Genomic DNA, 26,652 nt, shown 5'->3' with positions numbered 1-26,652 from the left:
TTGTGGCTCATGGGCTTAGTTACTCTGCGGCATGTGGGATCTTCCCGGACCAGGGATCGAAACCGTGTCTCCTGTATTGGCAGGCTGATTCTTAACCACTACACAACCAGGGAAGTCCCGGGTTTATTTCTAATTAAATAATTTTCTTGTTGTAATATCTAGTGGGTTCTTTTTTCTCTTGTATTTCAAATTATTTTTTGTAAATTAATTATGTAATCCTCCACCTTAGAAGGTTTCTTTATTTTTTCTTTATATTTGGGCAAACGTAGTACAAGTTGTCATTTTAGTGGATACATGATATTCTCAAGAATATTAAAGGCTTGGGACATCCCTGGTGGTCCAGTGGTTAAGAATCCACCTTCCAATGCAGGGGATGCGGGTTCAATCCCTGGTCTGGAAAGATCCCACATGCCGCGGGGCAACTAAGCCCACACAACTGGAGTTGAGGCCTGCGTGCGACAACAAAGAGACTGCATGCCGCAACTAAGACCTGACACAGCCAAAAATAAATTTTAAAAAAAGGACAAAGTCTTAAGACCCTGAAATAGCTTTGCATCGTTTCCTGCCCACTCTTTTAACTTGCTTTTGAAACATGTATATGTACATATTACATATGTGTGTGTGTGTGTGTGTGTGTGTGTGTAAAGGTGACATGGAGCTAGGGTGGTGAGGATGGATAGAGACATAAGCAGGGCCGAAAGTGAGCAGAAAGAAACAAGTAGGTGAAAGTGGATCATAGGGAGAGAATTTAATGGAAATGTTTATGCAAAGGTGGTTGTGGAACGTGGGGAGACTAAATAATGTTACTAAGTTAATATTAATGATAATAACAATTACGTAATGAGCATCTACGCTGTACACTGTGCTCAGTGTTTGACAGACATCGCTCATTTCACATCAACCAGCAAGGTTCCTAGTATTATCTCTATTTCACCGCTGACAAACCTGGGGTCCCAAAGGGCTAGATAACCTAAGAGCACCAACAAACCAGCAGCAAGCTGGGATTCGAGTCCAGCCGGCGTGTTCCCAAGCCTTTGCTACTTCCATTCTGCCGTGTTGACTTTCCGTGGGTTGGATATCCCGCAAGCAGCAGCTTCCACATGAAGAGGCCTGGACCTCCGTGTTCGTGTTCGTTGTGATGTAATTAGAGCAAACAAAACAGAACAGAAACAACCACTTCATTACAGGTAAATGGTTCAATAATCTACGTTACATGTTTACACTTACTGTAGAATATAATACGGTGGTTAAAAAGAATGGGGTAGGGGGACTTCCTTGGCGGTCCAGCGGTTAGGGCTCAGCACTCTCACTGCCGAGGACCAAGCTTTGATCCCTGGTCGGGGAACTAAGATCCCACAAGCCATGCAGCATGGAAAAAAAAAAAAAAAAATGGAGTAGGTTGATAGGTACTGACTATCAACCTAAAAAATCATCACCCCGTACTAGACCCCATACTAGTAAGTGACGGGAAACGTTTACAGAATAATATTGTGATTATGCTGCCATGTTATTTTTTAAGATACAGAAAACAAGACTGAATGGAGTCTACAAGTGTATTCCTGTATAAAAATTCATCAAGCTGTGCATTTAGAATTTCTGCAACTGACTGTAAGCAAATTAGATCTGAATTGCAAATTAGACCGTGTCTGTGTTTTCATGCACATACATATGAAAATACATAGAAACCGGTCTGGAACAAGTTACACCCAATTTTTGGCAGTGGTAACTTTGGGGAAAGGAAGATCTCTTCTTTTCCTCTACGTACTTCTGTATTGTTTGAATATTTTAAAAAGGTGTCATTGGGTGTCTAATAAATACATAGAAGTACGTGTTTTTGTCAGTAAAAGAAATAACATAAAATAATTAATCAATTCATAGACAAAATTAACAGACAGCAAATACACTTTGGAAGAAAAGAAGCTACTGAGGATCCATGTAGAGATAGACCCAACTGCTCCCTTGCAAAGTATTTCAGGAATATGTTTTCTCTATTTTTGCCTCTCTGGAAAGAAGTTGACCCTAAGTCACTTTTGTAAGGAGGTTTTCCTACAACCCTAATCACCAGCGGGCCTGAGGGCTGCATGTGGAGATATGAACACTCAGCCACCCTGAGAGAGATACCTGACCCCGCCCGGGAGCTGGAGCTGACAGGAGACTCAGGACTTGCTTGAAAGAACTGCCTCAGTAACCTTCCCACACTGACGTGGCATGGGTGTGATGCAGCTGCTGGGAGTGATCAGGCAGTACACCTGCATGAGTGGTGTGAAGGAATTATGGAATAAGGAATTCATTCTGTGGGACTTCCCTGGAGGTCCAGTGGTTAAGACTGTGCCCTTCCAATACAGGAGGTGTAGGTTTGATCCCTGGTTGGGGAACTAAGATGCCACATGCCGTTCACCACGGCAAAAAAAAAAAAAGAATTCATTGTTGAAATCTGACCTCACACAATTTGTGGAAGGAGCCGGGCAACTGAACATCTGGGAAAGGAAGCTGGAAGGACCAGAGGAGTCCGTAGCCAGTCTGAGAAGCCAAGGCTACCCAGCCACTGAAGTAGGACCACAGAAGGCATGCTGATGGAGGAATCTGGAGGGAGTATTTGCTTTGGGGGTCCACTTGCTGGTGGATCTGGGGCTGCTGTGGGCAACGTAGAGGGAGCGAGGACAAGCTGGACCTGCTAGGCACCTCTGCATCTGGGGTCAGCTCATTGAACCATAGCAGCGTTCAGATGTACTGCCCCCAAATTCCTTTCTTGCAAGTCTAACCTGGAACCACACAGGGAAAAGGATTCTGGAAAACATAGTTTCTAGCCTAACCAAGTTAATGGTGGGAGATGATTCTGGAGGAAAGGTGGTGAGTTCCATTTTGGACATGTTAATTTGGGGTTGACTGGAATACGTGCTCGTGGTGATGTCCAGTAAGTAGTCGGGCTTGTCCAATCTTCTTCAATATGCAAACAAGCTGTTCTAAGACTCTAGTTCTAATACAGCCTGGGGTGAGAAAGTGGAAGGCCGCTGTGGATTAAGAACCTAGGAACTAAAGATATCGACCAGGAATAAAGTTAGCCTCAAGAAATACAGTGCAAAAGCCAAAAAGCCTGTACCTTTCAAGCAGTGACTTGGGGCGGCAGGATGGGAGTGGGGATGGCGAGACTCTCCAGGGCAGGTAGGAAGGGGTGCTGGAGAGATGGCTTGAGATACCTTACCCCTGAGTGGGAAGACAACTGTACATTAATTGAGAGTCACTCTTTTCTTTTCTTTTCTTTTTCTTTTTGTGGTACACGGGCTCTCACTGTTGTGGCCTCTCCCGTCGCGGAGCACAGGCTCCGGATGCGCAGGCTCAGTGGCCATGGCTCACGGGCCCCACCGCTCCGCAGCATGTGGGATCTTCCCGGACCGGGGCACGAACCCGTGTCCCCTGCATCGGCAGGCGGACTCTCAACCACTGCGCCACCAGGGAAGCCCACTCTTTTCATTTTTTAAGTCTTATTATGCAGACATAAGGCAGTCTATTCAATGAATGATCCTTATTTCAGAAATTTCAAAGACAAGTTTGTTACTTAACACAATTTGTGACCTTATTGCTTCACAGTTCTTCAGAATCATAGAGTGAGTTCTGACTGAGGTTCCAGGTGACGTAGTAAACATTCCAAGCAGAGAGGTCCACCAGCAAGTCAGGGGACCCTCCCACCGGCATCACCACCATCACCACTATCACCCACCCCTCCACTCCTACCACTGCCAACACTAGCCAGGTTGGAGGAACAGAGGCTGGGAAAGGTGGTAAAGAGAGGGCAAAGGATGGTGGCAATCCCAAAGGAACATGGAAGTTAATAGCGCTTTCAGGTAACGTTTCTTCATTTGTATTGGATAACAAATGTAGTCAATGAACAATTATATCTGCAGTTTTCTTTTTCCTCCACTTTCTCAGTCATCAAATGAAACTTTGGCTTCCTGTTAGACTATGTACGTGGAGGAGCGGTATATTCCTCCGACTACCTTATACAAAAAGGGCTTCTGTCTCTCTCTCTCTACTTTTATTCTGCTATATTTTTCATGATAGTACTTATCTCTGATATTATGTGTTTCCATGTTTCCTTTATTTTTTTAATTTTTATTATTATTATTATTTTTTGCGGTACGCGGGCCTCTCACTGTTGTGGCCTCTCGTGTTGCGGAGCACAGGCTCCGGATGCGCAGGCTCAGCGGCCATGGCTTATGGGCCCAGCCACTCCGTGGCACGTGGGACCCTCCCGGACCGGGGCATGAACCCGTGTCCCCTGCATCGGCAGGTGGACTCTCAACCACTGCGCCACCAGGGAAGCCCCATGTTTCCTTTATTTACTGTCTGTCTTTCATATCAGAATATAAGTTTCATTACAGAAAATGCCTTTGTTCGCATCTCTATCCCAAGCAAATAAACCAGTACCTGGCAAATTGCAGACATCCAAGTGTTTGTTGAATGAATGAATGAACGAACGAATATATGAAGATGCATTACATTCTAAGAATGGCTCCATGTGAGAGAGAGTTGTATTATGGCTCTATATAGGAAAATAAAATTCTGATATAACTTTATTTTTATCTGATGACTCTAGGTCTAACTATAGAATTGGTATGCCTTATATATTGTCCCAACAGTTCTACAAGCCTCAGAAAAACTGTATCCTTTATATGAATATTACCAAATAATAGCAATTTTAAAATATTTGATATACGTTTTGGTCAGAGAGCTGAAAAGCTTTGCCGGTACCCATTTTTTCCACTACTTCTCTGTGTGCCTGTCCACCTCCTCGGCTGGGTCGTCTTCATCCTTCTGCCTGCTAGCTGGTCATCCCTTTGGTTTGACCTTGGAGCCCTTGCTGCTTTCTCAACTGAGTGTTTTTCTAGGTCAGCTTCTCAAGTGTCATGGTGCCATTCCTAGCCAGATGAAGGTTGGGCTCCTGGTTGAGTCCTGTCATGGGGCTCTGTCCTGGCTTCATCTGACCTGTCTGGTTCTTTGTATGAGCACATGGGTGGGACTACAGACTCCTCCCCTCATAGCTTCAAGGGCAAGACACCAGCCTTATTCGTAAGCTGCACTGTAGCTGCACAGTAGCTGGCCTGTTGTAGGTATTGAAGAAGTGAATGGTTGCTGACTAAATACTGAAGTATCGATGAGTGAGATTGATAGAACTGGGGGATTTGATGGGTACGTGGGGCCTCATTATATGTTTCCATTTTTGTGTGATTTTAAAATTTTCCATTAAAAAAAGAAACAAGTTTCTTTTAGATTCTTATGGTGGTTTTCTGCTGCTAAATCCAAATATTTGTACATTTTATAGACAACATTAATAAAATATATTGTTTTAATTAAGATAACTGAGTAAAGAAAAAGTTAAAAATAGAAAAACAAAACAAAAAAAGAAACCAAAATTGGTTGGTGAGGCAAAACCAGGAAAGATTGCTACTAGGCTAATAGTTCAATGAGCATTTATGGAGTGGAAATTTGTAAATGAAATGTTACTGTAGGGATGAGTAGCTGTATCCAATAGAGTTGTGCACATCAGGGAATTAAATACACATAAGGAAAGGAGCAGACTAAATATACCCATATCAAATACAATTCATATATTAGTTGAGTTGAAGTTAGCTAATTTTTTAAAATTAAATTGAAGTATAGTTGATTTACAATGTTGTGTTAAGTTTCTGCTGTACAGCAAAGTAATTCAGTTATACATATGTATACTTTTTTAATATTCTTTTCCATTGTGGTTTATCACAGGATATTGAATATAGTTCCCTGTGCTATACAGTAGGGCCTTGTTGTTTCTCTATTTTATATATAGTAGTTTGTATCTGTTAATCCCAAACTCCTCATTTATCCCTCCGCCACCTCCTTTTCCCTTTGGTAACCATAAGTTTGTTTTCATTTTTTAAATTTATTTTATTGAAGTATAGTTGATTTACAATGTTGTGTTAATTTCTACTGTACAGCAAAGTGATTCAGTTATACATATATATATTCTTTTTCATATTCTTTTCCATTATATTTATCACAGGATACTGAATATAGTTCCCTGCGCTGTACAGTAGGACCTTGTTGTTTATCCATCCTATATATATAATACTAGTTTGCATCTGGAAGTTAGCTGGTTTTAAGATATCACATTTCATAAACATTTAAAGTCACTAACTTTGATTTTTCAGGTTTTAAAATATTTTGTAACCAAAGCATTTTTTTTCAGGTCTCTCATACCTCCACAGGCCCTTTCAAAGATCTCCTGCCCTAGGAATTGCCCATAAAAATGGATACAAATGGCTTCATATGCTGAGTACTGTTGTAGATGCTTCAGATAGGAAGGAGTGTAAGAAAGGGTGTCTGCTTTCTGGAAATTTATCATCCAGCTCCTCTTCTTTCCTCAGGCCATAACTCTTTCCCTTTGCAGTCCTAAAAATTTCTGTCCTTACTATCCATTCTTTTCATCATTCTGCTTGGTTTGGGCATCTCCCATTCATTTTCTTGAGAACTCTTTAATTAGGACAAACGCGTTTTTTTAAAATTATTCTATTTCTTTATATAATATTATATAAATAAAATTATTTTATTATTAGGACAAAATGGAATACAAAAATAATTATGCTTTATATTTGAAATCACATTCCTAGATCTCAAGCATATACCTTCACTTGCCTAGATAAAATATTGTGCTGATTTATCTGAGTGTTTGTTCTTAGAGGTCTAGCTGACTTTCTGGAGATTTTGCTGAATTTCATTTGGGCCTACACAGGCCAATCACCAATTCCTTAAGTACTTACTATGTGTTTTGGGGGGGAATCACAGAAAGAGGAATAAGAATATTCTAGGCCAATATAAAATCTCAAGGATCCAAAACAAATTGCAAAGATAGGGGACTGCTTGAAGAGATATTCAGTGCATCAATCCAGGCATGTAAATATCTTTTATCCTGTTTGCAGAGTGTTTTGGAAATCAAGGCAATTGTACACAAGAAAACTGACATATGATTCAGATGAGGGAGTCCCACTTACCTGGAGAAGAAAGCATTTTAAAAGGAAAAAGAAGAGACCATCACGAAGTGCAGGTCTACAATGAGATGATCACGTTTCCCTGTTCCATATGCAAGCATGAAATTGACCTACCTGGAATATTCCTCCATAAAAAGCAGCATGTAGCTCTGGCTACATTGGGCTTTCAGTGGATGGGTGGGGAGAAACCAGGGCTCTCAGCGATTGCTGATCAGAGGCAGTCCGTCATTGCTAAACTATTGTCATCGTTTGCATTTACTGAAAAAATCTTACAGGGCATTAATAATGCTTTTGAGCTCCTTTGCAAGAAACAAATACCAGCACACTATAAGATTATTGATAACATTCCCAAGAGTTCAATATATCCTCAAAAAATCTGTCACCTATTAATTAAAGGAGCAGCCATTTGCGAAGACAGGAATTCTACGTGGAGAACTGACATGAATGATAAATTCACTGTCGTGAATAATTTTGGCAACAAACCCAATGTGTGTTTTTTTGGTTTGTTTGATGGACATCACGGTGCCTCGGCAGCAGACTTGACATCAGTGGAACTCCCAGTTTTACTTCTCCACCAACTTTCCAGACTTGATCCTTCCTACCAAATGACCCCTGAAGAGCAAACAGTAATCAATTCTTTTCACACAGTGTTTAGAGAAGACTACAGAGCTATAGAAGACACCTTCTCCTCCATAAAGAAAAAGACGAAAGCATTGAAAAGTGAGTATGAGAACATACACAAAGCCTTTGCAAAAGCATTTTGGAGAATGGACAGGCTTTTACGTCTTGGAAGGAAAGAAGTGTCCAGGGCTCGATGGAGCGGCTGTTCTGCAGTTACTTGCATATTGGAAGGCAACATTGAAAGTCCCAAAGCTAAGAAGTCTTCGAGAAGATTCAATGACCTTGATGCTTCTTTGGTCCCTTTCCAGGAGACGCCGAAAATAATTTCTGGAGTGCTACATATCGCAAACACTGGTATGTATATTGAATGGTACCAGGTTACACCTTAACATGTTTTATTCCTGGCAGCAAAACCTCTCTTGCTTCCAGAATTATCTAGTGACCTATTATTTAATGACTTACTAGTGCCTAGATACTTCACTGACCAATTTAAGAAACGACCAATAACCACAGTTTAAATGTAGATTTGCAGGCACAAAATGAATTGTAATTATGTCTCAAGGAGGCACGTACATGAAATAATGTGACCAAAACATGACGTTTTCTAAATGGGGTAGCAACACAGCTATTGATAAAGGCAAAGCAAATCTATTACATTTGCTCAGATCGGAATGAAACCAAAACATTCCCCACACTTCCCTTTTTCGGGAGAATGGAAAGTTCTTTGAGTGTTGTTAGTATAGCTGCTAAACTGGTCAGTTTTTCTGGTAACTAACATATTTGCAACAGGTCACTCTTGTGCTCACTGGCCAAGTTGCATCGATTTCATCTTAGGAAAAACAATCGTTTATGATTCAGTTTTATAGGCGTGTATTTCCTTCTCCAAAAATTTTGGCTGGATTATTTTAATTTTATTTCAAGAAGCAATTCTTTTGACTTGCTGTGCTAAAGTTCTAGCTAAGGAGCTTGCCAAACTCGAAAGCCCAGAGGTAAAACAGTTTTAGCCAAGTTAACCCGAGTTCCATGCTCATTTCCATGAGATGCTTAACTAGGGTTCCACCACCCCTTTCCTCGGTAGAATTATTATTAATGACAGTGTCCACTTACTGAATATTGCGCACAGAGTAATTTCTCATGTAGTCTTCCAAGAACTCTGATATCTAAAGATATCTAAGAATTGTTTTTAAAAAAAATATTCGACATGTAACATTGTGTAAGTTTAAGAAGGAAAACATGTTAATTTGATACATTTTTATAATGAAACATGATTGCCATTGTAGCGATAATTACCACTTCTATCACATTACATAATCATCATTTCTTTATAGTGGTTGAAAAACTTAAGTTCTAGTCTCTTAGCAAGTTTGATGATTAAAATATATACATTCTCTCTGTTCCCAATATTGTGCATTAGACCTCTAAGACGTATTTACTGCTCATTGCAAGTTTGGACCCTTAAACCGCATCTGTTCTCCTTCCCAACCCCTGCCGCCATTTCTAAGTGGTGTTGACCCAATTGTCCAGATGAGAAAATAGAAGCTCGGAGAGGTGAAATTATTTGTTCGAGGTGTCAGAGGTGATAGATATTGGAGCTGGAAATCAAACTGCCTCTGAAGGAGATTGCTTCCAGAGTCTGAGGAGTCTGGGCCTCAGGGAGTGGGACTTTGGCCCACACCGGGGCCAGATATATTCACCAAGACCATTACAATGTCAAGGTCCCTGGAAGCCGGCCTGTTTCTGATCTAACTCTGGTTGTGAGCCCAAAATGAGAACACCAGATTAAGCAATACCACGGAGCCAAGTGCAATGCCAATTTCCTTGGAGCATTTGCCATTTCTCAGGCCCTACCCTGAGGTTCCAAAGTGCTTCAGAGCAGGCCTACTTCATGGATGGAGAGTTTTCAGATTTCAAACTAATCTGGGAACTGACCCATATCCTTGGACTTTGGACCTCTATTAGAAAATATCATTTGATATCATGGTTCCTGGGAAATGAAAGGAAAATATACGAGATACTCAATAAGTAGATACTATCATCAAATGTTCAGTTTACTATGATTCATTACTTCCAAGCCCACTGTTGTTTGGCAGGTTCTAATTTCCAGGTCAAACATTTTTTTGGATCTAATTTACAGGCTTACATACATAACTGTGTTAAAATGTTTTCATTTGGGCATCCTTCATTCTAATAGAAACAAATAAGTAGGGGGAAAAAATCCAACTTGTGAAAGGGAGGTCATGATTTATGATACAAAAGTGCTCCTAAAAGAAAGTAATTTAAATGAGTTACAAAAAATAAATGTTCACACAAATTTATCAAGGGCATGTTTTGTATTTTATAAAACAAGACCTATAAAGATAGCAAGGGGATTCATTTTTCTTGTTTGAAATTTGTCAAATACCAGTATCATCACAACTCTGGAATTAAAACCAAGAAAAAAACTCCACCTCACTTTATAAGGAAACATGAGTGTGGTGATACAGTCATTGAATAAGTGTTGAATTTGTGCATGTGGAAAAAGATCCTTCCAAACAGACATTCCTGACTTTTTTTCTTAGCACTTCTCATTTATATTGCATTTTATCACTTCTCCTGGTGTTCTCTTATTTTTCTTCAGTTAATCCTCAAAGGATTAAAACTCAAACATATTGATACAGCATACATAATTACACTTTTTCCACAACATCAAATAAACCACAAATTTTTACATTTCTAATTAACCACACTAGTTCCTTATAAACATATGGGATTCTTATTTGATCCCCTAAATTCTTTTCCCCAGTGATTTTATATTTAATAGCTTTATTGAGATACAACTCACAAAGAACACAGTTCATCCAGGTAAAGTCTACGGCTCAGTGATTTTTACTATATTCACTGATACAGCCTTTTCTCCCCATCTTTTTATCTTTGAATCAAGTGTCTTGTTAGAGAACATATAGGTGGATCTTGTTTGTATTCATTTACTGTGGTTGCTGTTACAAATTTACCATAGATTTGGTGGCTCACACAACAGAAATTTATTCTCTTACAGTTCAAGAAGTTCTAAACCAGCATAACTGGCCCAATGTCTTCATGGCAGTGCTCCCTCCAGAGGATGTGGGAAAGAATTTGTTCCTTGCTCCTTCCACCTTCTGCTTGGCTGCCAGTATTCCTTGGGTTGTGGCCACATCACTCTGATCTCAAATGTGCTTCCATGTGGACATTTCCTTCTTCTGGTCTGTAGCCAAATCTCCCTCTTGTGGTCGAATTTAGAACCCACCCAGACAATCCAGTGTTAAGCATCTCAGGATCATTAATCACATCTTCAAAGTCTTTGCCATAAAATGTAACATTTACAGGCTCCAGAGATTAGGTTCTGATATTTTTGGGGATTTTATTCAGCCAGTCACCATGTTTGTTTGTTCGTTTTTCCATTCTGCCAAACTTTGCCTTTTGATTCAAGTATTTAATTCATTTACATTTAAGGTAATTAATTATAGGGTAGGATATATGTCTGACATTTTTCTGTTTGTTTTCTCTCTCTCTCTCTCTCTATATATATATATACATCTTTTGTTTTTCTATTCCTCCGATACTGCTTTCTTTTTTTTCCCTCAACTAAGATTAGCCATCCTTTTTTTAAAATTTAATTTTATTTATTTTTTTATACAGCAGGTTCTTATTTGTCATCCATTTTATACACATCAGTGTATACATGTCAATCCCAAGCTCCCAATTCATCACACCAACTCCCCCACCCCCCACCACTTTCCCCTCTTGGTGTCCATATGTTTGTTCTCTACATCTGTGTCTCAATTTGTGTCCTGCAAACCAGTTCATCTGTACCATTTTTCTAGGTTCCACATAATGCGTTAATATACGATATTTGTTTTTCTCTTTCTGACTTACTTCACTCTGTATGACAGTCTCTAGATCCATCCACGTCTCAACAAATGACTCAATTTCGTTCCTTTTTACAGCTGAGTAATATTCCATTGTATATATGTATCACATCTTCTTTATCCATTCATCTGTCAATGGGCATTTAGGTTAGTTCAATGACCTGGCTATTGTAAATAGTGCTGCAGTGAACACTAGGGTGCATGTGTCTTTTTCAATTATCGTTTCTCTTTTGAATTAGGGTTTCTCTTTTTGAATTATGGTTTTCTCTGGGTATACGCCCAGTAGTGAGATTGCTGGATCATATGGTAATTCTATTTTTAGTTTTTTAAGGAACCTCCATACTGTTCTTCATAGTGGCTGTATCAATTTACATTCCCACCAACAGTGCAAGACGGTTCCCTTTTCTCCACACCCTCTCCAGCATTTGTTGTTTGTAGATTTTCTGATGATGCCCATTCTAACTCGTGTGAGGTGATACCTCATTGTAGTTCTGATTTGCATTTCTCTAACAATTAGTGATGTTGAGCAGCTTTTCATGTGCTTCTTGGCCAGCTGTATGTCTTCTTTGGAGAAATGTCTATTTAGGACTTCTGCCCATTTTTGGATTGGGTTGTTTGTTTCTTTAATATTGAGCTGCATGAGCTGTTTATATATTTTGGAGATTAATCCTTTGTCCAATGATTTATTGGCAAATATTTTCTCCCAGCACCACTTATTGAAAAGACTGTCTTTTCTCCATTGTATATCTTTGCCTCCTTTGTCATAGATTAATTGACCATAGGTGCGTGGGTTTACCTCTGGGCTTTCTATCTTGTTCCATTGATCTATGTTTCTGTTTTTGTGCCAGTACCATATTGTCTTGATTACTGTAGCTTTGTAGTATAGTCTGAAGTCAGTGAGTCTAATTCCTCCAGCTCCGTTTTTTTCCCTCAAGACTGCTTTGGCTATTCGGGGTCTTTTGTGTCTCCATACAGATTTTAAGATTTTTTGTTCTAGTTCCGTAAAAATTGCCATTGGCAGTTTGATAGGGATCACATTGAATCTGTAGATTGCTTTGGATAGTATAATCATTTTCACAATATTGATTCTTCCAATCCAAGAACATGGTATATCTCTCCATCTGTTGGTATCATCTTTAATTGCTTTCATCAGTGTCTTGTAGTTTTCTGCATACAGGTCTTTTGTCTCCCTAGGTAGGTTTATTCCTCTTGTCTCCCTAGGTAGGTTTATTCTTTTTGTTGCAATGGTAAATGGGAGTGTTTCCTTAATTTCTCTTTCAGATTTTTCATCATTAGAGTATAGGAATGTAAAATATTTCTGTGCATTAATTTTGTATCCTGCAACTTTACCAAATTCATTGATGAGCTCTAGTAGTTTTCTGGTGGCATTTTTAGGATTCTCTATGTATAGTATTATGTAATCTGCAAACAGTGACAGTTTTACTTCTCCTTTTCAAATTTGTATTCCTCTTATTTCTTTTTTTTCTCTGATTGCCATGGCTTGGATTTCCAAAACTATGTTGAATAATAATGGTGAGATTGGACATCCTTGTCTTGTTCCTGATCTTAGAGGAAATGCTTTCAGTTTTTCACCATTGAGAATGATGTTTGCTGTGGGTTTGTCATATATGGCCTTTATTATGTTGAGGTAGGTTCCCTCTATGCCCACTTTCTGGAGAGTTTTTATCATAAATTGGTGTTGAATTTTGTCAAAAGCTTTTTCTGCATCAATTGCGATGATCATATGGTTTTTCTTCTTCAATTTGTTAATACGGTGTATCACATTGATTGATTTGCGTATATTGAAGAATCCTTGCATCCCTGGGATAAATCTCACTTGATCATGGTGTATGATCCTTTTAATGTGTTGTTGGATTCTGTTTGCTAATAGTTTGTTGAGGATTTTTGCCTCTGTATTCATCAGTGATATTGGTCTGTAATTTTCTTTTTTTGTAGTATCTTTGTCTGGTCTTGGTATCAGGGTGATGGTGGCCTCTTAGAATGAGTTTGGGACTGTTCCTTCCTCTTCAAGTTTTGGGAAGAGTTTGAGAAGGATGGCTGTTAGCTCTTCTCTAAATGTTTGATAGAATTCACCTGTGAAGCCATCTGGTCCTGGACTTTTGTTTGTTGGAAGGTTTTTAATCACAGTTTCAATTTCATTATTTGTGATTGGTCTGTTCATGTTTTCTATTCCTTCCTTTCAGTCTTGGGAAGTTATACCTTTCTAAGAATTTGTCCATTTCTTCCAGGTTGTCCATTTTATTGGCATAGAGTTGCTTGTAGTAGTCTCTTAGGATGCTTTGTACTTCTGCAGTGTCTGTTGTAAATTCTCCTTTTTCGTTTCTAATTTTACTGATTTGAGTCCTCTCCCAATTTTTCTTGATGAGTATTAGAGTATTTTGTATTAGATAGTTTCTAGCACATCATTTTAATTCCTGTATTTCTTTTACTATATATATATATATATATATATATATATATATATATTTTTTTTTTTCCGGTATGCAGGCCTCTCACTGTTGTGGCCTCTCTGGTTGCAGAGCACAGGCTCCGGATGCACAGGCTCAGCGGCCATGGCTCACGGGCCCAGCCGCTCTGTGGCATGTGGGATCTTCCCGGACCAGGGCACGAACCCATGTCCCCTGCATTGGTAGGCAGACTCTCAACCACTGTGCCACCCGGGAAGCCCCCTGTTACTATATATTTTTAAAATATATATTTTTAGTGGCTATTCTGAGGATTATAATAAAATCTTAACTTAAAAACAATTCGGCTTGCATTAATGCCAACTTAACTTCAAATGATATATATGGCATCTTTGCTCCAATATAGCTCCATTTCCTGCAGCCTTCTTTATACTTTATAGAATTACATCTTTACACATTACAAGCCTATAAAGTTTTATATTATTGTTTTATGCAGCTTTCTTCTAAATAAGATAGGAAAATAAAAGTGTTAAAAGTAAAATACATTTTTTACTGTTTTATATTTACCTATATACAGTTGACTCCTGAACAACATGAGTTTGAACTGTGTGGGTCCACTTATATGCAGAATATTTTCAATAATAAACACACTATTACACAATCCATGGTTGATTGAATCTGTGAATATGGAACTGCAGATATGGAGGGCTGTCTATTGGACTTGAATATCCACAGATCTGTTGTGTGTCCTGAACAGTGCTCCCCAGATACTGAAAGATAATTGTAGTTACCTTTCTTTTTTTGTGTGGGTTTGAGTTACAATCTAGTGTTTTCATTTTTGCCTGAAAGACTCCCTTTAGTATTTCTTGTATGGAAAGTCTACTAATGATGAATTCTCTCAGTCTTTTTTTTTTTGCGGTACGCAGGCCTCTCACTGTTGTGGCCTCTCCCATTGCAGAGCACAGGCTCCAGACGTGCAGGCTCAGCAGCCATGGCTCACGGGCCCAGCCACTCCACGGCATGTGGGATCTTCCCGGACCAGGGCACGAACCCGTGTCTCCTTCATCAGCAGGTGGAGTCTCAACCACTGCACCACCAGGGAAGCCCTAGTTTTGCATTTTGAATATGTCATCACGTTGCCATCTAGCCTCCATGGTTTCTGATGAGACATAATTTTTGATCTTATTGAGTATCCCTTGGCTGTATGTAATGAGCCACTTTTCTCATTCTACTTTCATTATTCTTTCTTTCTCTTTTGACAGTTTGACTATGATGTGTTTAAGTACTGACCTCTAATTTATACTCCTTGGAGTCTGTTGAGCTTCTTGTATGTTTTTATTCCAATTTGGGAAGTTTTTGGCTATTAGTTCTTCAAATATTCTTTTTTTCCCACTTCTGTCTTCTCCTTCCATTATGCATATGTTGGTATACTTGGTGGTGTCCCACAAGCCTCTGCGATGCTGTTCACTTTACTTCATTCTTTCTTTTTTTCCTATTCTTCAGATTGGATATTCTCAATTTATCAATCAAGTTTGCTGATTCTTCTGCCAGATCAAACCTGATGCTAAGCTCATTCTAGTGAATTTTTCGTTTAAGACATTGTACTTTTCAACTCCAGAATTTCATGCTTCTTTGTTATAATTTCCATCTCTTTATTGATAGTCTCTAGGTTGGTGGATCATTGTTCTCATGCTTTCCTTTCATTTTTAGCCCCATTTTCCTTTAAACGTATTGATAATTTTTTTTTTTTTTTTTGTGGTACATGGGCATCTCAGTATTGTGGCCTCTCCTGCCGCGGAGCACAGGCTCTGGATGCGCAGGCCCAGCAGCCACGGCTCACGGGCGCAGCTTCTGCACGGCACGCGGGATCCTCCCGGACCGGGGCACGAACCTGCGTCCTCTGCATCTGCAGGCAGACTCTCAACCACTGCGCCACCAGGAAAGCCCTATTGATAAATTTTAAAACATTTTCGTCCAGTTAGTTCTAATGCCTAGACTTCCTCATGGACAGCTTCTATTGACTTACTTTCTTTCCTGTATATGGGCTATGCTTTCATTACTATGTTTCATTACTCTCTCATTACTCTTTTTTTGTTGAAAACTGGACATTTAAAATAATATAGATGCCCTCCCTCTCCAGGGATTGTTGTTGCTACTGTTTTTGTGACTTATATGAACTAATTCTGTAGACTCTATATTCTGTCATGTGCAGACAAAAAGCCTCTGCTTGGTTGGTTATCTTAGTGTTCAGCTAATGACTAGATGGAGATTTCTTTAAATACCTACTACTAATATGCATGTCTTCCAGTCTTTGCTGAGGCTCTTTTTTTTTTTTTTTTTTTTTCTGTATGCGGGCCTTTCACTGTTGTGGCCTCTCCCGCTGCGGAGCACAGGCTCCGGACGCGCAGGCTCAGCGGCCATGGCTCACGGGCCCAGCCGCTCTGCGGCATGTGGGATCTTCCCGGACCGGGGCACGAACCCATGTCCCCTGCATCGGCAGGCGGACCCTCAACCACTGCACCACCAGGGAAGCCCGGCTCTGTCTTTTTTGAGGCTTGTCTTGTAAAAAATGGCAGGCAGTTTAAAACTCTGCCTATGCTTTTACTTCCTACTTGGGTTAATCATCAAGATTAGTCATAGGTGAGAAATTAAGGCTTGTTCAGGTCCTGGGCATGTATACAGCCTGCACATGTGCATGCTCTTCTGTTTCCCCAGGAGTATGTTTGAGCTTTTCAAAACCCTCTGTAGGGTCTCAGTCCTCAGCTCTTTCTTATACTTTTTGGGGGGTCAGCCTCTTGTCATCCCCAGATGCTTTCAGTGCCTCAGGCAAGTGTGATTTTAAACAATTGCTGCTGGTTTTTGGCAAACACACTGAGGATGAGTTATTTGCATAGAGTAAGCTCTGAGTCAAGTCAAATGATGACAAGATTTGAGAATGGAGCTTTCTTCAGGGACTTGCAAGACAGTTCACATAATGACAATTCTCTGGGGATAGATAATTTTAGGGAGGTCTAAAGCCATCCTTTCTCCTGCAGAGGCTGCTAGACTGTTGATTGCAGAGCTAGCATCACTATAAAATGTTTGGTTTTCAAGGCTACTGCAGAGCTGAAGAGAAGTGGTTGGAAGTAGGCCAAGTTACAAGGCCATGACCACTTGGTTTTACCTACTTTGTTTCTCTTCAATGTTTCTCAGATTTTTGCAAGCCTTTGGTTAATTTCCAGCATTTCAGAAAAGTTGACTTTAACAATTCTTGTCAGTGTTCTCATTCCTTTTCCTGAGGAGTAGATTTTCAGAGATCCTTACTCTGCAATATCTAATCTTTTCTTCTGCAATATTGAACCTGCTGTTAATCACATCCAGTGTAGTGTTCATTTTAAATTTTGTATTTTTCATCTTCAGAAGTTTGATTTTTAAAATTATCTTCCATGTCTGTATTTAACTTTATAACATTGAGAGTTGTTGCCTACTAATTCCAACATCTGCCTCAGTTCTGGGCTGGTTTCAATTGATTTTTCATTTTATTATGGGCAGTATTTCCCTACTTATTTGCATGCTTGCTGTTTTAGTTTCTTAGGGCTGCCATAACAAATTAGCTGAAACTTGGCAGCTTAAAACAACGAAAATCCATTCTCACAGTTCTGGAGGCTAGTTGACCAAAATCAAGGTGTTTGCAAGGCCATATTTCTTTCCTCCACTGTTCAGCATCAGTTTGAAATAGTCCATTATTCTGGCAGTCTGCGTGGTGGGTGAGAGGCATATATTTATTTTCAGTTCAGTGTTGCAGTGAGAGCGTGGTTCTTTGGGCTCCTAGCTTTGTTGGGGAAAACCACTAGTTTTCCCCACCTTGAACAAGCCCTAGGTTTTGTTTCCTGTTCCATAACCCCGTGAAAAGTCTAAGCTCATTTATTCAGCTCAATAAATGCTCTCAGATAAAAACTGGCTTTTGCTCTTGGCATACTCTGGGATTCAGCCATTATTCTTTTGACAGGAGAATTCTTTACTTTCTTACTAGCTCAACAATGTACATGACTTAAAAGTATATACATTATCCAGGGTATTTTCCTATTCTCAGTGGGAGTCAATCCAAGACCCACACTGGCACATTACTGCTCCTTTGTAATATTTGAGTGTTTTAGCGTATCTGCTATTCCAGTATCTTTATGTCTAGATTATACATATTTGTTAATACCTTCTTTTAATGAGGCCCCAGAAACTACCTTTTTTCCTAGTGTCCTTGTTCTCTGTCCTGTGAGCTCACTCTAGATCCAGAGGCCAAGCATGACTTTACCCACTACTTCCCTATTACTCACAATCCTTTATTTGTTCCTCAAGCCCCCTTTCTTCTCTCTTCTTAAGGTTAACAATAACTCCTTTATCTAATCCTCACAACCTGTGAGGTAAGAATAATCTCATTTTAATAGAAGCTTGAGGCTCACCAAAGCCTTATTATATATGGTTATATCATTAGCGAGCCAGAACCCATGTCCTTTAAAGTCTCATTACTTCAAATGAACACCAGCAGCTTCCTGCTTCTAAGGTGTCCCTTCATTCTTATGTGTCTTCACCTTCCTCATTCACAACTGATGCTGTGTTTGCAGATCTTTTAATTTGTTTTGATTTTCCTATCTAGATGTGATTGTCCTTAGTGGTTAAATAAGTTGCTTTTAAAATTACTTCCAGCCCCATCTTTTTCCCCTAAAACCTAATTCAACTCCAGAATCACCTTAAGCAGGGAAAAAAAAAAAATATATATATATATATATACACACACACACACACACACACACACACACATATACATATTCTTAAACAACACTGACCTTTTATAGACTTTTCCTTCCCCATCTCCCTTTTTTGGGGTATGTTGGTTTGTATATATGTGGACTCACATATATACAAACTGGATTCTGAAAATATAATCAACAAATATTTGACAGATAGTTGAGACTAATGTGTGAAGTACTGTTAGGCTCCAGTTGGAAAATGGTGAACTTGAGTTTCATGCTCACACATCTTACAAAACAATCAAAGGAATCTTTTGAACATACAGTGAAAACTAGCTCCACATCAATAAGGCTCTCATGCTAATCACCAGTAGGAAGAGTCAACACATGGCACCCATGCATACAATTTCAGCCTCTTTTGCCAAAATTAGAATCCTGAAAAAAACTGGATATAAGTTGTTTTCCTAACCTCATCTACAGGTGTTTCTACTATGCTTCCATTTTAGGGATACTTCACTAGGGTTTAAATTTCCTTAGTTTGTTTATGCTGCTTTTCAGCTGCTCCCTTTTCTTTCTCCAATAACTATTTCCTCATTTCTCAAGTTCCAAGTTCCTGCTCCCTACTCCCTTAAGCCTATAACTCTTTTTAAGGATTTTCTTAGTTTTTTTTTTAAATGGGTCTGAAATGAAACATTCATAGCTTCATCTCAATCTCTTTTGGATAGACTCTCTTCAGCTGTTTTTCCCCTTCATGGAACAAAAAGGAAAATAACCTTTGTCAAGTGTCTACTTATTAAATTACCTTCTTAAACTCGACAAAAAATATTGCAGGTGGTAAATTGTTACTCACAGAAATAAAGTGACTTAATGAAAGTCACACAGACAAAACTGGGATTGAAGTACCAAGTAGCAAGCTCTCAAGACTTTCCTCTTCCCCATGCTGCTGCTTCTAAGGCAAGCCATCTTTTTATCCACGGCACTCGTGCACCTTAGGGATGTTTCCTTTTCTCACCACCATCTAACATTTCTCTTACTCTTCCCTCCAGTCCTTTCCTAAAACTTCCGTTTAAATGACCTTCATGGCCCCATCTGGAAAAAAAAAAAAAAAAAGATCTTGCCCATTCAGATCTAGAATTCCGTTTGGGATTGATTCTAGAGGTCATTCTGAAGTTGACGGGGACACTCCTCCTTTTCACAAACTAGAGACAACCCAGCAATTGCAGAAGGCAGTTATGTCATTGCCTTCTGCATAAAGAACACTTTGCCTGACTATACGTGTCATCTATTTTATTTATTATTTATTTTATTGCTGAGTTGGGTCTTTGTTGCTGCGCACAGGCTTTCTCTAGTTGCGGCGAGTGGGGGCTACTCGTGGCAGTGTGCAGGCTTCTTATTGCGGTGGCTTCTCTTGTTGTGGAGCACTGGCTCCAGGCACGCGGGCTTCAGTAGTTGTGGCTCATGGGCCAACTATTAACTGCATATCCACTTTTTCGCCATGTCTATTCCATTGATACTCTTCCAGGGCCTCTTATTATCCTCTATTTCCTGAGCTATGCACGAATAGTTGAGAAACACTGGGTACTTCCCCTTCATTTTCTTCTTCCTTCATGCAAATTCACACAGGTTAAGGATGTGAGTTAGTCAGAAGGCACCATTTATCAGGATGAATCAACTGTCCAAGTAATTAAATAACTCAAATCAGATAGCAAGTCAATGGCAGGGCAAAACCTGCAGCCATTACTTACTGTCCTCATTTTCTAGAAAATTTTATTGTGCTGAGCTTAAGGGATGTTCACAATAATAAAATCAACGAAAATGGCATTTCCTACCCTGTAGCACAGCAATTAAAAAAAAAAGGCAAACAGTAGTACCTAAGATGTTTACCAAGCTCTCTGCAGAGGCAACTAAAATCAAAATACCAACGTATTACCCTTCCACTGTAACTACATAATCATATTAAATGCTTTTCAAATCACACAGAAACAATGCTTTTTCTTTTTGCTGAGTGAGCTTTGGCTTGCTACATGCAAATAAAACATTTAGAAGTCAGTGGATTGACTATTCTGAGCCTGTGTTTCCAGAGCTATGGTCGCACTATTTATATGTGTAAGTACACAAAGAAATTTTCTAATTTAAAAGAGGAACTGAACCATATGTTCTCCTAAGAGAACAATTCAGTCTACCCAGTTGGCATGTTCAATACCAACCCATGCTGCTTTGCTGGTACAATAATAATTTAAAACTCAGCAGAAGTCAAGAATTATTTTACTGACTTCTCTTCTGCAGAGTGTAAACAGAATGACCAGCAAAAAAGTTAACAGAAAATATTAATAACCAAACCACAAATAAAAGAGGTCATTCAGTTTTGAGGACTATCATTTATACAGCTATCAGGTTTCCAAAATATTTTCCACACAGTCATCTTTTGGTCCCATCCAATAACTCAGATATTAACAATTGCCATTATGTAAATGAGCCAACAGGCTCACTCTATGCCTGACACTAATGCTTCACCAGCTCAGGCTCTGTCCAACATATTAGGTGTGTGAACCTTACCTTCTGAAACCTAAATCCCTTTACCTAAAACGTTAGGGGATTAGAAATGAAGGCCTGCAACAAAAAAATTCTGACTCCAGGTACGGTGCCATATTTGAAATCAGAATATTCTAACGTAAATTTTGCCTATGATTCCAGCAATATTAACTCTCATAGGTATTATAAATATATAATTATGTTCCTAAAAACTTGGGAAAGTCAATTTTTCCTAACAAACTAAAGGATTCTGAGTCCTTTTTTGTATACCAAAGAAAATTTTGGTAATACAACCATCCTTCAATCTGTTCAGAGCATTATGTTAAGATTTTCTTAAGATTTTAATAAAGCACACATCATAGGTTCATCTGAATCATGAACAAACTACAATCAGATTTTTAATACCTCAGTTTTCAATCAAAGGGTTTAATGTTGGTTAGCTATTATCCATTTAATACATTAATAACACGTTTTTCTTCACGGGGCTGACGATTTCTTTTTAACACACATAACAAACCTAATAAGATGGACATTAACAGTGGCTTTCTAATTTTTTAATCACCCATACCTATAATATATTCAGGTTTTAACTTTGACCAGTTAAAAATTTACCTAACTGCACTCTTAGAAAAAAATCAAAGTTTGTATTTTTAATTGAAAAGGCATTTATTAAAACATTTTAAAAATGTCTGCTCTATGGAATGTATGTTGGTTATAAAAAAGTTCAATTCTTGATTCTACAAATATGTAACACTCAGAAGCTGCTTCATAAAAAAATCACTTATTTTTCATTATCTGTAGTTTGTTATTTTAATACTAAATTCAGTATTTTAAACACTAAATTGCTTAAAAATGAGGAATAAATTAGCACCCCCATTTGAAATCTGAATTACTGTAAATCTTCTAATAATGATATCAATACTACATATATTTAAAAAATATTTTTAAGTGGCCTGGTTTCTATTTATGAAGTTAACAGCATGCTTTGATATAAATGGTTATAAATCTCGAGGATCAATTTTTAAAAATAATCTTTTAGGTAATGTGCAAGCAGTCTTATGCAGAAATGGGAAAGGCTTCTGCCTAACCAAAGAACACACTACACGAAACACAGATGAAAGAAGAAGAGTACTTCAGAATGGAGCAATAATTAGTTCACATGAACCATACGGGCTCCTACAAGGGCAAATAAAAACCACACGAGGACTTGGATTTCATGGAAATCTCAAACTGAAAAAATTCATTATTCCAGCACCTCAAACTATTTCTGTGCCTATAGATGACTTATGTCAATTCCTTATCTTAGCTACTAATGGACTCTGGGAAGTTCTGGATACAAAGGAAGTCACTGCACTGACAATGACAGCTTTTCAAGCATATAAAGAAGCACAGTGTTCTATCACAGGAAACAAATTGTCACCATCCAAAGGGTCTCTGCTTTTCCCAATCGATGAACAAAACACATCTAAACCAGAAACTAACATCCACATAGTGTTTCAGAGCAAATCTGAAGAAAATGTGTCAACTATAAATTCAAGAGAAAATTTGTCAGATTCAAAATATTCTATTCATAACCTTAAAAATATAGGAACATTTCCACCAAAAATGACTAAGCATGATCCTTGCAGTGAGAAAGAAACTGATGGACCAACCAGTGTAGATGGTGTGCCAAAAGACTCAAGTGAAAAAGAGAAAGGATCATGCACTAAGAGTTTCTATGGAGGTGCTGCTGAGTATATCAGCCGTGAACTTGTAAGTGCTGCTTTGGCGGCTGGCTCCAGAGACAACATTACAGTCATGGTCACACTTTTCAATGGAAGCGAGTATCTCCAGAGAGCAAAAACATGAAGACAATTCTTCAGTGAACCAGATGCTAGGATAACATCAACACCACACAAATCATTTTTAAGAATGTAGTAAAGGAAATATAAAAGCAGACTGTGGGTTATACAGTACCATTTATATATGTTCACTGTTTCATGCCAAAAAAGAGAAAAACCAGTACCTGCTTTTTGTACCACTTTATTCCAACCTGAGCACCTCAATATAAAACTAAACACTGGTGAACTGTTTTCCTTACTAATTTTGAATTACTGTAAATGTACAAGTTCTGCTAGCAGTTCAACATTTAAATAGATTAAATCATCTCTGACACATGGTAGATTTCATATAATGAAAATACCTAAAACAATTAGTGCAATATACTGAACTGATCAAAATAAAATGAACTTTGGAAAACAAGGCTGCAAGATTGTTACTAACATATCCAATACTTATGTTACAAATTACTGGTACATTGTTTATTATGGTTCTAGCCAGGTAGGAACAATTCAAGCCCCTTCCTTTCAAAGGGGGAGAGAAGGAAAAAATTAGCTGTTTTAGTAACTGTACATTTTGTATACTTTTAAGCAACTCTTAAATATTACAGAAAAGTAATAAACATATATGGAGACTACAACGCAGTACCCTATTTACAGTACAGCTGAAGATCGAATTTGAAATAATCAAGTTTGAATGTACATAATTGTTAGTGCATTGACTATTTCTATGTCCAAAGGGCACAAAAGCCCCTCCCTACTCCCAAAAAACAAAAGCTATGTAATGGCCAGCAGTGATTAAACAGAAATCACAGACACCTGGTTTGTTTCATTTTTGTTGAAGAACTTACATGTTTGAAGGGAACACTATTCTTTAAGATGCATTTTATCAGTTTTCATATTCCTAAAATAAGACAGTTACATATGATTTTTTTTTTTTACTCCATTTAAAAAATAACAGGACTAGCTATAATTTAGATGCCACTGATGTTCATTTTTTCCTCCTGAAGATGTGGGAATGTTTCCTTGTGGCTAATTTGTTAAAATGTGGAATGTGTACTTTAAATAAGGATACTAAGTGAAATTACAGGTGGCTTGAATATCGTAGTTAAGCATAAATATCTTTAGAACCTCCTTCCAAAGAAAGAATTTTTTTTGGAAAGCCCAAATGAGTGAGTTCCAAATCTTTTTCACAGAACTGGCTGGTTAACTGTGGGTTCAGAGTCATCTGTTTATATCCCTGGTGAAGAGAAATGAGTCCCGCTAACATTCCAAGGAAATAAGTGTACACACAGCTCTCATCTTCCCCTTTCACTGCTGAAACATTAGTCAGAGGGTCACATGCATGTTATTAAAAATTAAGTTCAAAACACTTAAAATAATTCTGTATTAGAAACTTGACTATCGTAAGTCTCTTCTTTTTGGAAGTCATACTGGGCTGGTTAAATGCTCCAATTCCACTGTTATTAACAATTAGGAAGCAGAAGAACATTCCAGTTAGTTTAAACTGGAGGTTTAGTTACTACAGCACTGACTCCTGGTTGGCTGCGTGGGTTCAGTAAGGTCTACTCCTCTTCCTCTGGCAGAATTTGCTCCTGGATTCTGTGGTTCATTCTTCGGCAACTTTTTAGCTGAGAGATAAATTATCAGAATAAACACAATTAGAATAGCTGTATTTAATTCTTTATATAGATTCACTTAACAATACCAGAAAAGTTGTACTTTAAAGAAAATCTAAGTAAGTTCCTAAAGATAATGGCCAGCCATTATGTTTATAATAAAGAAGCTCAGCTCCAACCCATCAATGTTCTCTGGACTGCCACAAACTTTCTGGAACAAGTCAGGATATAAACGAATACCATCACCCCAGGAGAACTTGTCCTCTACTGTGCAAATTATTACCCCACATCACAACAGACTGTACCTCCTATTTTCTTCACTTATACACTTTACCCTTCAAACATCTATCATTTTCCTCTCTTGTGGCTGATTAAGAATCCTAATCTGATTCATTAGCAGCTCTTTTGAGATAGTGCCTTCAGGATCAAGTCCCTGTCATTAACAGGGACTTGATCCTGAAGGCACTATCTCAAAAAAACATTTTCCAATCTTGAGCCAGATAAGCATGGCTTGCCACACATTTGGACAAAGCCCCACAACTGGTAGTTATGGCTTTAGCTTTGCTAAGTTCTATGGAGCTTAACAGCTGTTCTCTGGAGTATGGCTCCCACTGATGAGAAAATGTACCAGCTAGATGTAGTCTGCTTGGATCCCAAAGATCCTTGATGTGTTGGGATTCATTAAACATTAAATATCTCTAAGAGCACCGACCGTAAGGGTGGCTAGACACACTGGTTTCTATCAGCCTTGGGGATACATCATTGAGGTAAGACTCTAGCTTTACCTTAGCTGTGAGGTTATACAAAAGCTGAACAAGATCTACCTCAAAATCTAAATGCCTAGTTGTGTTCTGGATCTTTTACAGTTTCTTTGTTGTAATATTCCACGATAGCATTAATCATCTTTAGAATCCTAGATGCTGGGCTGGGCAATGGATCTGGGAGCCAGGAGCACTGAGGTTTGGGAAGAAAAGTGTTCCCTTGGGCCACTTCTCTAGGAATGGCTCTAGGAATGGTACTGTAAATGGTAATAAAATGGTAAATTTCCAGTCAAATGTATTTACAAACAAAGCCCCGCCAGGACAAAGAGTAGGCTAACATTACAAACTTTATTATAATTAATACCAAATTAGGTTTTGGACTAAGTGATCATTTCTCCCTTTGGCATACTTCTGGCAAGGGCTTTTTGTAATTAGATCTGAGTGAAATTAGGAGGCTGAAAGAATTAAACTGGAATGAGGAACCTTTAACTTGTATTGGTTAATTTTTATTGTGTGAAGATGAACTACAACATATCTTCAGGGGGTCTCAAAAGAAGTAGTCTCCTGTCTCCTATCTTAGTGAGTGCTACCCAAAGCGAAGCTGGTACTATCTGCTTTGTATATAGATAACTGCAGCTTACCAACCTGACCCTGAATTGATTAGGACTGTGAGAAGCTAAAATTCCTGAATCAAGTTAAGGAAGATGTGCAATGAAAAAAGCCACTGAAGGACTTCCCTGGTGGCGCAGTGGTTGGGAATCCGCCTGCCAATGCAGGGGGCACGGGTTCGAGCCCTGGTCCGGGAGGATCCCACATGCCGCGGAGCAGTTGAGCCCGTGAGACACAGCTGCTGAGCCTGTGCTCTAGAGCCCGTGAGCCACAAGTAGAGAAAGCCCGCACACAGCAATGAAGACCCAACACAGCCAAAAATAAATAAATTAAAAAAAAAAATGTGGTTGTGATTTAAAAAAAAAAAAAAGAAAAAAGCCACTGAAGACCTTATCAAATTAAAAGCAGATGATAAATTTATTGTAGACTCCTACTAAACAAGTGTACTCTACTTGGGAACCCATCAAAAGTATAAATATGGGGCTTTCCTGGTGGCGCAGTGGTTGAGAGTCCGCCTGCCAATGCAGGGGACACGGGTTCGTGCCCCGGTCCTGGAGGATCCCACATGCCACGGAGCGGCTGGGTCCGTGAGCTATGGCCGCTGAGCCTGCGTGTCCGGAGCCTGTGCTCCGCAACG

At 38.8% G+C, this 26,652-nt stretch overlaps 2 protein-coding genes across 3 annotated transcripts in view; one reads left to right on the top strand and one right to left on the bottom strand.

Annotated features, from left to right (window-relative positions):
• Nucleotides 1-23,240, top strand: part of PP2D1 (protein phosphatase 2C like domain containing 1) — a 30,627-nt gene extending 7,387 nt beyond the window's left edge. Inside the window, 3 exon segments of the mRNA XM_060298639.1 lie at nucleotides 6,954-7,061; nucleotides 7,063-7,997; nucleotides 22,249-23,240. Coding sequence (XP_060154622.1) covers nucleotides 6,954-7,061; nucleotides 7,063-7,997; nucleotides 22,249-23,057 — 1,852 coding nt within the window. The 3' untranslated portion in view covers nucleotides 23,058-23,240.
• The window catches only part of RAB5A (RAB5A, member RAS oncogene family), a 29,917-nt gene continuing 26,480 nt past the window's right edge, over nucleotides 23,216-26,652 (bottom strand). For both annotated transcript variants that reach the window (XM_030876348.2, XM_030876346.3), the window contains one exon: nucleotides 23,216-24,657. In XM_030876348.2, coding sequence (XP_030732208.1) covers nucleotides 24,542-24,657 — 116 coding nt within the window. In that variant the 3' untranslated portion in view covers nucleotides 23,216-24,541. The remainder of the gene's footprint in view (nucleotides 24,658-26,652) is intronic.

The sequence above is a fragment of the Globicephala melas genome, chromosome 4, assembly GCF_963455315.2.
Source record: "Globicephala melas chromosome 4, mGloMel1.2, whole genome shotgun sequence".
NCBI classification, from domain to species: Eukaryota; Metazoa; Chordata; class Mammalia; order Artiodactyla; family Delphinidae; genus Globicephala; species Globicephala melas.
Note: the sequence above shows the minus strand (reverse complement) of the source record. Positions and strands in the feature narration are given on the sequence as shown.